At 54.4% G+C, this 12,387-nt stretch overlaps 1 protein-coding gene across 1 annotated transcript; it reads left to right on the forward strand.

The window, feature by feature from the left end:
- The first annotated feature begins 9,046 nt into the window (after nucleotides 1-9,046).
- On the forward strand, nucleotides 9,047-10,263 carry LOC104466260 (C-C motif chemokine 4-like). The gene is made up of 3 exons (XM_010079623.1): nucleotides 9,047-9,179; nucleotides 9,683-9,794; nucleotides 10,176-10,263. Exons 1-3 carry the CDS (start codon nucleotides 9,107-9,109, stop codon nucleotides 10,261-10,263), a joined length of 273 nt encoding a protein of 90 aa, XP_010077925.1. The 5' UTR covers nucleotides 9,047-9,106.
- The last annotated feature ends 2,124 nt before the right edge of the window (nucleotides 10,264-12,387 follow it).

Consider the following 12,387-nt stretch of genomic DNA (forward strand, 5'->3'; position numbering starts at 1 on the left):
CCCCCTTGTTTCAGTGCCTCCCCAGTAACACAGGATATGAAACAATCACCATCGCTATTTCTGCTTCTTTCCTGCAAGCCCCTTAGTAAGAAGTTCCCCTGTGGAGGTTCCTGCATTTGTCAACAAGCCCCTGTTACCCAACTGGCCCCACCAGCTTGGAGGCAAGAGGGCATCCTACTGAGAGCTCTGCAGATGGGCTGAGGAGCATGGATGGGATGAGGTCAGTTAGGGAAAAAGGGACTGAGGTCTCCTCTACCCTGTTTCCTTCCCACAGCTGGACTGCCCGCGCTGTCCTGGTAGCAGGAGATGGGAGCCATCACCAGTGGGCTCCATGTACGTGATTCACATCATCTGAGGGCACTCAGGGCATGTCCTGAAGCCGTGACAGCACTGCAGGCACCAGCACAGAGAGTGGCAGGCAGGAGATAAGAGTCCCAGAAGCTGAAGCACTTGAGTTTCCTCCTTGGTTTAAGGGAAGGAAGAGCTGGGATGGGGCGTTATCTCCTGGAGGTGCTTGCCACACTCCAGGTCCTACAGGGAGACCCTAAATGACCGTTTTAGGTTAAACATTTAAATTTCGATGGCTACTGATAGGTGAGGCCTATCATTGCTGAGCATGGAGATGCAGAGAGCCAAAAGGAGCATGGAGATGCTGGCTGCAACCCTGAAGATGAGGCAGGAGGGACTCCAGGAGCAGCATGAGGAAGAAGACACTGCTTCTGAAAACCAGGAGCATCTTAACAGGGGGACGAGGGCGGAAACTGGGATTTCTGTCAAGAAAATAGTACCTGGTCTCAGCAGAAAAGATAAAATTGTAATGACCACATTGTATGGGAGAGAGTAAGAGCTCACAGCTCTCTGAGGGCTGGGCAAGGGCTGCAGCCAGGGATGGCTCACGGGGAAGAAGTCACCAGCCTACATCCACACAGCCATGGAGGCCTGGCAGGGAGGTGATGGATGCTCTGGGAATAGCTGAGCACTGTCCATCTATAACAAGATGTTACTAGAAGGAAAACTCTTCTCAACAGAGAATTCCACGCATTTCTGGGAAATGTCCCAATTTCATTATTTTCAAGACATCAGTGAGTGGTGATGTCTCGGCAGATGCTGCCTGAGTATCAGTGGAAGGGTTAGGGTTAGGGTTAGGGTTAGGAAGGACTATAATGTGAAGTGGAGCAACCCAACCACACACCCAGCACCTCTGCACCCGTACCACAGTGCTGGGCACTGACTCACTGTGTTTCTATTACAGGCTCCTGGCTGTCAACCCAGGCACCTTCTGTAAATAGCCTGGTGTTTTCCAGATGTCACTCCAGTGCCGCATGATGCGCACAGCCCTCCACCAGCCGTGGGCTGCCCTGCCTCCCCTTCTACCCGCCGCGGCAGGTCAGCTCCCTGCAGGTGAACTGCTCTGCTCCATAACGGCTCTTCTGGTGGGAGGTGTCCCTGACCATGGCAGGGGGGTTGGAACCTCGATGGATGATCTTGAGGGTCCCTTCCAACCCAAACCATTCTGTGATTCTATGATTCCATGCAGGCAGAGAGGGGTCTGGAGGACAACGTGGTCCTGGACTTGCGCAGGAGAAGACCCAGAGGTGGCCTCCTCTCAAGGAGGCTCCTGCTGGGAGCCGTGGTGTTGGGTGGGCCCCTTGCCCTGGCTGGGGAGGACAGTTCTACCCCATGGAGCAACTGTGGCTCTTGCCAAGCCGAGCATCACCTCCTTCCTGGCCACGTCACAGTCGAGCCGGTTCCCTCTCCATCCGTCACTTCACCATCTGCAGAGAGAGGCACGTCACAGGCTCACCCACCAGTTCGGACCCCACTCCCTCCTCCACTCGTCTGCTTGCTTGTCCCCAGATATCCTGGGAGGATGAGGAGAGAGCTTGCCTCTGCAGGCTGGGCACCTATCCAGGCAGGAGGAGGGAACCCGGCATTCAGCCGGACGTCAGCTGGACCAGGAATCAGCTCTGAGCTCACGTCAGCTTCCTTGGCTCCTCTGCCTGGTTGCTTGGGGAATATAACTCTTGGCTGTATGTAAGAGCGTGCTTTGCCTCTGAGCTGTTCCTGTGATTGTACCTTCAAGCATCCATGGGTCATGTCTTGAGATCTGCCACCTACAGCTGTCTGGCCCTGTCCGGCTCCCCAGGCACCGGTGTGGGCAGGGCAGGCGGGAGAAATACCATTTATGGTGCAGAAGTGTTCTGATAAAAAACAAGTTTCATTGAAACAGAAGAATTAGTTGGAAATCTGCATTGATTAGTCAAATGTTTTCAATGAGACATTTTTCCATTTCAGACGGCTGAAAACCTCCATGCCTTTATACCTTTGTCAGCAAGCAGATGCCAAATTATTTTGGACTGCCAGGAACAATTTTTTAATTATTCAAAACAATTTTCTCAGTTTAGCTGAGTCAGCTTAGGATCAGTTTCTCCTAGATAACATGTGTTACAAGGTGTACGTAAGGGATGAAACTTTTCTACTGCTGAAAGCCAAAACCAACCCCAAAGTCAGAGTGTTTGCTTCCCAGGAGTCTGTTTTTTCCTTAGAAATCTGACAAAAGCCCGCAGTCTGCCAGTTCTTTGCAGATTGGACAGAGGTAAGAGGCTGTAGAGATGCCCTGAGATGTTGCAACATGGTCCTAAAAAAATATTTCCTTAATCACTCCCCAGCATTCCAGTCATGATGAAAGGAGAAAGTCATTCCTTCCAGCTCTTCTCCCTTTTAGAAAGAGGGGAAGCTGCGCATCTCGGATGGAGGGCCGTCTAACCTGGAGGTGCTCTGAGACAGAGCATGGCAAAGGAGGGGTGGGCTGGAGCGCCTCGGGGGGAATTGGGTTCACAGCACAGCAGAACGGTGGTGGAAGGTGGAAGTTTTCCCATCCTGGCTCCAGCTGGTTTCAGGATCCATGGCCCAGACTGTGGCGTCCCCTTGCCCCCATGCCAGCAGGCAGCACCTAGAGTCAGCAGGACGGGATGTCCGAAGCAGTCAGCTGATGTTGCACCAATTTACATAGAGGGATATGATAGAGGCTTTCTGCAATCCCCCCAAAAATCCCAGGAGAAAGTGCTAAGTAAAGCAAGTGCCCAAAATAGGTTCGGTGATAGCAGAAATAGGGAAATTCTCAATCTTGAATGAAAGGGGAACCCTGCAAAAAAAAGAGACTGGCTGATGTAAACTGCTATTTATAGCAGGTTTTAATGCTGAGGAGTCAGGATTCACTCAGAAAAGGAAGTACTTAAAAATGTCCTGAGTTCAGAAACTGGCTCTAGGATAATCATCTCCACTTCCACCTGCAGCAGCCTGCTCGGAGCTCGGGCACCAATGGCTTTCCATAAATGTCCAGAAAATTCACCCCCACCATTCTTGATATTTCTGGGGAAATGTTGGAATTTTTGAAATGATGTCATGTCCTGGAACTGGCTCCAATAGGAACCCGCGTGTGTGGGAGCGACTGGGAACCATCTGTCTCCACCGTGCTGGGTGAAGGGGAGAGCACGGCCACCCCAGCTGGATGGTGTGACCGACCACCGGCCATCACCAGCCACGGTGCACAAGAGATACCTTCATCTTTCCCTAAAATTGTGTCATGCCAGGAAGATGCTCATAGCTGATAAGAAAAATGTATCTTGTTGAAGGTTCAACCTTCCTCCAACAAGGGCATTTTTCTGAAAAAAAATGCCCCGGGGCAATACGATTGCTTTCTAATGGCTGATGCCTCAAATTTTTCCTGGCCTTTCTTTTGAAACAAAACAAAACAAAGAGGATTAAGTGTACGGCATTTCAAACCAAATTAAAGTGAAACAAAGAAGTCTCCTTGCTCCAAACCCCTCTCCGTTCTTGGTATGAAAGTAAAAGAAAGAAACAGGAAAAACTTGAGTTTTAGCAACTTTTTGAGCCTTAGGGCTGTGGGGCTGTGCAGCTGCAGCAGTCAGAGTGCTCCTGGCTCACCCCGACTGCCGGCTCTGGGGGCCAGGGCACCCCCAACCCACAGTCCTCAGCATCCCTCGAACCCCGCAAATGCCTGGGAGGACCTGGCAAAGTGTCTCTGCTGGGGCTGCATCCTCTGCCCCCACACTCAGATCTTCGGTGAGGCCAGAAAGAGCGAGGAAGAATGGGACAAAAATTCAGACATGTGCTAGGATGCGAAACAGAACCGGTGTATGAATGAACCCACTGAGCCTTGTGTGTGCATCACAATGGAGAAAAAAAAGGAAAGGACGCAAGCCGCAAATGGATTGTTTTCATTTTCACTGGTGGTGTGGAGGCCAGATCTCCGGGGTCTGGGTGGGCTGGCTGCGGGTGGCCACAGAGCACAGGGCGGCCGCACCCACGGGGGCTCTGGGAACGGCTGAGCATCGGGACCTGCCCTTGCTGACGGTGGGGGCTGAGGCTGGGGTTAATGGTTGAGCTTGTGTCAGGGCCATTGTCACAGCCAGAGGACTTCCCAAGTGTATGGCCCTTGGACCTCCTGGAGACTCCAGTGTGGTCCCTCTCTTGCTGGCGGGGATGTGGCTGGTGTTGGTCCCCATTCCCCAGCACTGACAGGGGGTAGGAAACCCCACGGGAGGTGTGAGCCCCTGCTCCCACAGCAAGGTGTGAGCTTTCCAGCTCCGGTCGGTGGTCACGCACGGAGACCAGCAGCTGGGCTCGGATGTTTGTGATTTATTTTGGGCTCTCTGCAAGGCTGCAAACCACTTCCCACGTGTGGGGGCTGTTTGTAGGTTGGGGTGCTCTGCAGTGTCCCTCTGAAGCACAGGTCTCATCCTGCTCCCTGGGATGCTGAGGCTTTGGCCACCCCAGATGGGCTTGTGCCATTCAAAAGGGCCATTGTCCCTTCACCCCAGCCAGCACGGACTGTGCCTGGTACCTGCGTCTCCTGGGGGAGAGGGGAGGGCTCAGGGAGCTCCGGCACAACTCCTGCCATGCCATGGCCCCCCAGCCTCCTCATGTGCCTCCTGCATCCCTCGGGGACCCTGTGGAGACGTGCAGGATGGGCTCACTGGGGATGGTTTGCCAGTGGGAGTGGAGGGAGCTGGGCTGTGTCAGGGATTGCCTTTGCCCCAGGCTGCGAGGAGAAGGACAAGCCTGTGACCCCCGGGCACTGCGCCCTTGCCCCAGGTGGAACCACCAGCGTCTCCAAAATGGAGCACCCCACACCCCAGAGTTCCCATCCGCTTGTGGGCTTTCGGGCAAGAGGAGCAAACAGCTTGCAGGAGTGACAGGGATGGCATAATATCCTCTTACGTGCTCCGAGGTCCTTCTGACGGTGCCACGGTGGCAGGGCTGGGGTGGTGCAGCCCCACGGGTGGGCTGTGCCCCCAGGGAAAGGCAGACAAGGCTTCCCCACCAGCCTGGGGACAGCCCTCACCATCGCCCGTAGGAAAAGCACCCTGCATCCCTCAGCCCTCGGGGTATGTGCTCTGTGACCAGTGGCTTTTGGTGAGGGCAGGATTTCGGGGTGCTTGGAGGAGTCCCAAACTCTCTGGGCTGATTCTTGCCACCATCTGTCCCAGGGGATGAAGACTCAGCACCCACCAGAACATCCTTCCCTACAGTCTTCCTCTTTGAATTGCTGTAGCTTGCTTTTCCTACCCTGCCTGCACCCAAACAAATTTCAAGCCCCAGTCTGGATGAGGCTAAAATGATAAAAAAATGGCTCGTTTCCAGGAATAATAAAGGAAGCTTGAGAGAGGCCAGCTTGTAAATGCTTAAACTGCAGGAACGGTGACAGCAGAGGGCTCTGGGATTTGGCAGAGAAGCGAAAACCCAGGTTCAGAAACAGAAAACGGGAAACAGAAGGTGGCCTCGGAGGGTGGCGAGGGCGATGGGCTGCGGGAGCAGCCGGTGGACTCGCAGCCAGAGGCCTGGGGAAGGGTCAGCAGCACAGAGGGGTGGCTGAGGAGGGGAGAGGTGCCCCCTTTGCAGGAGGCTTCTCAGCACTGCGGGGGAAACAACATCCCCGCTGACAACGGGAGGTTTTGTGAGCGCAGATCGGTTCGTGCTGATGACACAACCAAGCGGCTGCAGCTGCAGCAGCTCTGTGCAGACCCTCTTCCTCCGCTTCTGTCAAAGTCATCGGCAGTGAATGACGGCTCCTTTCCTTCCACTGGCTGTCTCAGCACTTCCAGCTGGAGGGCAGAGCTGCCTGATGCAGACTGATCCCATCACACCCCCATCACACCTCCCCACCACCCCTGGGTACTCTGTGCAGCGAAGCAAGACAGCACCGCGCGGGCGACCGGCCCTGTGGCTTGTTCCTTGCAGGCAGCAGAAGCTGTGAAGTTCCCATGAGCAAAGGAGGTGTTGGCCACAAAGCTGTCTTTCTGCAGCCACAACCTTTCTCACCCGGCAATGCAGTGCCGGCAGCCGCTGTTTGTCATTTCCCTGTGCACACGCTAGCATGTGAGCTGCAAGCACAGAGGAACATAAAACTCCCACTGGTGGTTTCTGCAAGATTTATTTCCATGGAAAAAAGCCACAATTTGGTTTTGCTTTATGGCAATTTAGCCAAGAGCTGGAGCCACTTCTTGTTCTGCCATGCACCTCTGCCCAGAGCTGCTCAGACAAGCCCTGCCAGGGCTTGCTATGGATCCTGCAAAATCCAACACCTTCCCTCATACTGATGTCAGGACTTTCAAAGTGTTTGGCCCGAGTAAAAGCACACCCTCGGCCACTCTGGTGATGCTCTGCCCAGCTGCAGGGTGAGCCTGCAGCCTGCTGCAGCCCGTGGCAGCGTCCTGGTTTGCAATGCAGGATAGACCATGCAGGGAAGCAAAAGACATCCTCCCTGGGGGGGTGAGTGTGTAGAGGAGCAGATCATCACCTGTGTCAGGGGCCCTGAACCTTCTTTCTGAGCAAATTATACCTGTCCCTGCCACAGCCGAGCCGGTTCAGGAAGGATGCTGTCTCCACTGCTCTCGCTTGCAGCTCCGGGGTAGCTGAGCAGGGGATTCACACTTCTGGGGATGAAATCCAGGCCCAGGAGCCCACCCACAAGCCTGAGCATCCTCTCTGAGTGGAGGGGGGCACCCCCAGGCTGTGGCAGGGCGTCAGGAAGCCCCAGGTTCCCCCTGTCCCTGCAGAGCTGCTGCTCTGCCCCGCTGCCTGGGCAGGAGATGCCTCAAGCCAGCGACCTGACGAGGCTGGGAAGTCTCTTGCTTGCCAGGAAGGTTCTCCACCACTTGTTTCTCACCTTTTTGGACAGGAAATCAATCTTGGACTCAAGGGAGCTTTTGGAGGGAGAGGTCCATGCTGTTCTGGTGTGGCAAAGCACCTCTTCCAGCCAACTCCCCACCCCCTGGGGACTGAGGTTGAGGTGGCAAAAGACCCTCTTGCCTGCAAAGACCCTCCAAAGCAGGGTGAGATCCTGCCATTCCGTTGCTTTGTGGAGGCCTGTGGCTGTTAAGGTGACTGTGAGTAGTCAGATGCCTCACCAGCCTGGTGGTCTTCAGCGATGAGTGGCTGCCCAGGTGGGTGAGGGCAGCAGATGACGTTTATTCTGACTTTACTAAGGCTCCCGTAACGTCCTCATGGGCCAGCTGAGGACGTATGGAATAGATAAGTGGCAGTGAGAGGGACTGAGAACTGTCTGAACAGGAGCGTTGTGATCCATGGCACAAAGTCCAGCTGGAGGCCAGCAGTCAGCATGAACCCCAGGGATGGATACTGGGGACAGTCCTGTTTAATGTCTTAATGACTCAGGCAATGGGACAAAGTGCACCCTCAGCAAGTTTGCGGATGACACAAAGGTGAGAGGAGTGGCTGACACACCAGAGGGATGTGCTGCCATGCAGAGGGACCTCGTCAGGCTGGAGAAATGGGCTGACAAAAACCTCATCAAGTTCAACAAGGAAAAGTGCCAAGTCCTGCCCCAGAGGGGACACCCCCAGGCACCAGGACATGCTGGGGACAGCTGGCTGGAAAGCAGCTTGGCCAAAAAGGACCTGGAGGTCGTGGTGGACACCAAACTGGACTTGAGCAGGAATGTGCCCTTGCTGCAAAGAAGGCCAACACGCTCCCGGGCTGCATCAGGAGGAGCATTGCCAGCAGGACAAGGGAGGTGATCCTTCCCCTCTGCGCAGCAGTGGTGAGGCCACTGCTGGAGTGCTGGGTCCAGTTCCGGTCTTCCCAGTATGAGAGACATATGATCATACTGGAGGGAGTCCCACCAAGGGCCATAAAGACGATTAAGGGACAGAAGCATCTCTCCTATGTGGAAAGGCTGAGAGGGCTGGGACCATTTGTCCTGGAGAAGACTCAGGGGGATCTTATCAACGTGTGTGTGGGGAGCAAAGCAGATGGAGCCCAACTCTTCCCAGTGGTGGCCAGTGAGAAGACAAGAGGCAATGGGAAGTTGTAATAATACTTTCAGTAATACTTTATTGCTGAACACTCAAACAGGTTGCTCAGCGAGGTTGTGGAGTCTCCATCCTTGGAGATAGTCAAAGCCCATCTGGGCTTTGAGCAGGGGCTGGACTGGACGATCTCCAGGGGTGCCTCCAGCCTCAGCTCCTCGCTGGTCCACGTTAAGCCAGGCAGTGCAGGACTGGCAGGCGCAGAGCAATTTGGATAGCACAGAGCCCACGGTCCAGCCACCTCTCAGCTCCATGTGCTGCAGCCAGCAAGCTTGGATAAACACCCGCCACATAACAGCACGAGAGTGCCTAGGAGCCTGCCTGGGTTTTTTTTCCAGAGTTGCATAATCTTAGGCAAACATTGTGTCTTTTGCTATACAGACACACAGGGAAAATCCCTCCTGTAGTTCAGATAAATAGTTCTGCTCTTTGTGACCGTGTCACTTGGCACATTTTTAGTTTCCTTTTGATTTGATGAAATCGAAAATGAGCGCTGAGTCAGAGCTCAACACACTTGGCTCCAATGTGGACATATCCCATTCTTTCTGCCTTTTTTTTTTTTTCCTTCTAATTCCCTTTGGCTATTTCATTTTCATGACATCCTCTGTCATCATTCTGGAATTTCCACTCAGGCTTCTCTCGGCTGCCTCCAGGACTCCCTGTTAAAAGGGGGCTGAATCCAGCTGCTGCAGTCTGAGCCGTATCTGCCAGAGCTTCTGGTCCTGCTCCGGCTGCCCTCACCCAGCAGGAAGATGAAGACCTCTGCAGCTCTTTTTGCTCTTCTCCTCATTTCAGCCTCTTGCTCCCAAACCTTCTCTGGCCCAGGTGAGTCCTGCTTTTTCATTTGTAGAGGAAGAACAGATCTGAGCCTTTGTTACCATTTCTTCATTGAGCTCCCCTGGCAGATAACTGGGAATTCTTCAGTGTTTGTACCCCTCTGCACTGAGATCAGCTACATGTAGGAACCTCAGAATTAGAAAATCATCCATCCACCCTTCATCCATCCATCCATCCATCCATTCATCTGTCCAACTACCCTGGGCTCAGAGTGCTTATTCCTGGTTATAGTTTAGGGACTTCAGTCTCTGCCCTGGGGCTGGGGGAGGTGGGGAGCGAAGCTCTGAGCAATGACTGGGTGGCAGTCTGCCCCAGTACCTGACAATACCATTCCTGGCATTGGACCAGATGATCCCCAATGTCCATTTCAGCCTTAATTACTCTCTAATTCCTCTGTCCCTTCCCCGCCAGCACAGCTCACCAAGCTGATGGGCTGGCTGCTCCCGACACACCGCTCGGCACGTGCTCACATCTCTCCTTGCCTCTTCCAGTGGGATCCGACCTCCCTATCTGCTGCTTCTCTTACACACACCACAAGCTCCCGCGGAAGCTCATCCTGCGTTACTACGTCACCAGCACCAGCTGCACCCTGCCGGCCATCGTGTGAGTACCAGCACTGACTCCTGGGTGCAGATGAGCTGGGACAGCACGGGGACAGCCACCACGGGGTGTGTGCCTCTGAGTGACCAGCTCTGGGGGTGGCTGTGGGCTGGGGGTCTGTAGGAACAGAGCAGGGTGAGGGGAACCCCAAGGGGAAGGGGCTTGCACAGGGACTGCCAGGGATGCTCTTGTGGGGACTCCAGGGATGTTCCGACAGGAGTTGAGGAGGCAGTGTGGGAAAAGGGGGAGGAGTGGGGGAAATCACAGCCAGCCACTGGTTCCAGCATCAGCCTAGGGCAAAAAACTTCCGATGCCCCAAAGCTGGGATACAGGCTCTCCTGGGATGCAGGCGCAGAGATCTAATGTCTCATCCCTGTTCCACAGGTTCATCACAAAGAAAGGCCGCCAGGTCTGTGCCAATCCCAGTGACGCCTGGGTTCGAAGCTACCTGCAGAACTTGAAGCAGAACTGAGCAATGCAAGATGGCAAGCATGCCTGCTGTCACGCACGAGTCACGTTATCCTGAGCTCCTGCAACAGAGCAGGATGCTGGGGCGACAGGAGCTGCACGAGCCCATGTCATCTGCGGGTGGCTCCAGGGGACAGCTGGATGGCCACCACGAGACACCTCGTGCTGGGCTGCTGCTACTTGCAGTGGGTTTGGACGGACCAGTCTGCAGCCTCCTGCATCTGGCCTGACACCTCCGCCTGTGGCCTGGGAAGGCCCATGGGACTGCACCTCTATTGTTCTTATATTATTTTAAATTATTTTAGAAATTGACATATGGGATAGGCAGTACTTTCTTCTGTGGATAATAATCTATTTATGGGAAGGTGGCTCAGAGTCTCTGTGTTGGATGTCGAGTGGCCCTGGCTTACACGTGTGAAATCATGATGCTGGAAAGTAAAGAATTTGGACAAAAACCTCTGTTTTTTTCCCTTTATGTGCTTCTGTGTGGTGTTCACCAGCACAGAGATAGAACCTATCTGCATGCTCTGTATGGCATGTGATGATGGGAAATGGTTTGAGCAAAACCATAAAGTTTCCATACTGCAGACATATGAATATCCTCCGATACCTCACTCCCCCACCACACACACACCCACCTCCCACATCCTTTACAGAATTAGACATGTTTGTATAGACATATGGGCCTTTTATGTACAGGAATGTGCTCTCCACACACCCCAAGCAGGTCCCACATGTGTGCTTCCCACTCCCAGCCCCGCACATCACATCCCAAACTGGTGCCTGGGCATGTTGTGTGTGCAATGGGGTGGTGATGGGACATGTTGCTGTATGGGGTAAAATCCTGACAAAGGCTTTGGGAAGGGAGCAGGGAGAGTGGCTCATGGTTGGATGGGAGGAAGCAGAGGATATGGAGCATTGGAGCTGCCCTGGGAGCTGGCAGGTACCCAGGGCACATGAGCTGTGTGTCCGAGGGTGCTGGGGCATGGAGCAGGACCGGTTCCCTGCCTGTACCCGCCGCTGATAGCCATTTCTACCAGCCAAGCAGCAGCATTTCCCAGCACAGAGCCCACAGGCACCCACATGCACTCTGTCAGTGGCACCACAGCATCTCTCCTCCCACATATCTGCTCCTCTGAGACATCACCCCATCTCTGCTGCCAGCCCTCACATGCAGCTGGGTCCTGCCAGCCCCCCAGCCCTGCCTGGATGGGGCAGGGACCCCAGATTTCTCTCTGACCACCCCAGAATGGACTATTCCTCACTTTCCCACCAGCAGAATGAGGGTAAGGGTTTGGCCGTGCTGCAGGGGTAAAACAGCCACCAGCAAACCTGCTTTTGCTTGGCTGCAGTCAATCCCAGGATGCGGCTTTGCATGGGAACAGGAATGGGAGGGAGCAGGTCCCAAAGGTAAAAGCACAGTGCTGGGCACAGCTCACCCAGTGCAACCACGCTCAGCACTCCTCTACTTCTGCACACTGAGAAGAAATGTCCCCAACAGCACAGTCACCCAGAGCCGGCCTGGCCTTGCAGCTGGTATTTCTTCTTCCTAATGCAAAAAAAGCCTTTCTCTTATTGTTTATTCTCTTATTTCTCTTATTGTTTCATTTTTTTCCTGCAGCTGTAGAGCAGAAATGGCAATCCCGACAGTGGGAAAGCACCTCCACGTTGTCTTGCGATTTCCCTCTAGTCTCGTGTTTTCCAGGCTGGAAAGCTGGCTGCTGGCAGGAGAGCTCATGGGGCAGCATCCGAGCAAAGGGCAGAACTGGTCCAGGCACCGTGTTGTGTCCCAGGAGATGGTGCTGGTGATGGGGGACCATGAGGAGGGCTCCTCTCCAGCTCCATGGGGATGGCTCATGCCTGCTCTGCTGGGAGGGTGGTTTGGGAAAGGTGCAGTCTCTCGCTGGCTGGGTCCCCGTGCTCCCCTGGCACAGCAGGGACCTAGCAGAGGGGGTCAGGGACAAGTAGGGATGAGGTGGATCAACACGTTTGCAAAACCCTTGTCCAACCCTGTGGCCAGGGAAGAGAAAATCTGCAGAGAGGTGCATCCCGAGCAGGGCTTCCCCACTGTGCTGTGAAATGGGGGCAGAGAGTGGCCAGCGTGGTGTGGGCTGGAGGGACAGGAGCT

Source organism: Pterocles gutturalis, unplaced genomic scaffold (assembly GCF_000699245.1).
Source record: "Pterocles gutturalis isolate BGI_N339 unplaced genomic scaffold, ASM69924v1 scaffold14739, whole genome shotgun sequence".
Lineage (NCBI taxonomy): Eukaryota > Metazoa > Chordata > Aves > Pterocliformes > Pteroclidae > Pterocles > Pterocles gutturalis.

What these genes read in the sequence shown, in the direction of transcription:
- LOC104466260 (XM_010079623.1), top strand. Translation starts at nt 9,107, where the DNA reads ATGAAGACCTCTGCAGCTCTTTTTGCTCTTCTCCTCATTTCAGCCTCT. An exon ending in CCAAACCTTCTCTGGCCCAG is followed by an intron (nt 9,180 to 9,682) that starts GTGAGTCCTGCT and finishes TGCCTCTTCCAG; the next exon opens with TGGGATCCGACCTCCCTATC. An exon ending in TGCACCCTGCCGGCCATCGT is followed by an intron (nt 9,795 to 10,175) that starts GTGAGTACCAGC and finishes CCTGTTCCACAG; the next exon opens with GTTCATCACAAAGAAAGGCC.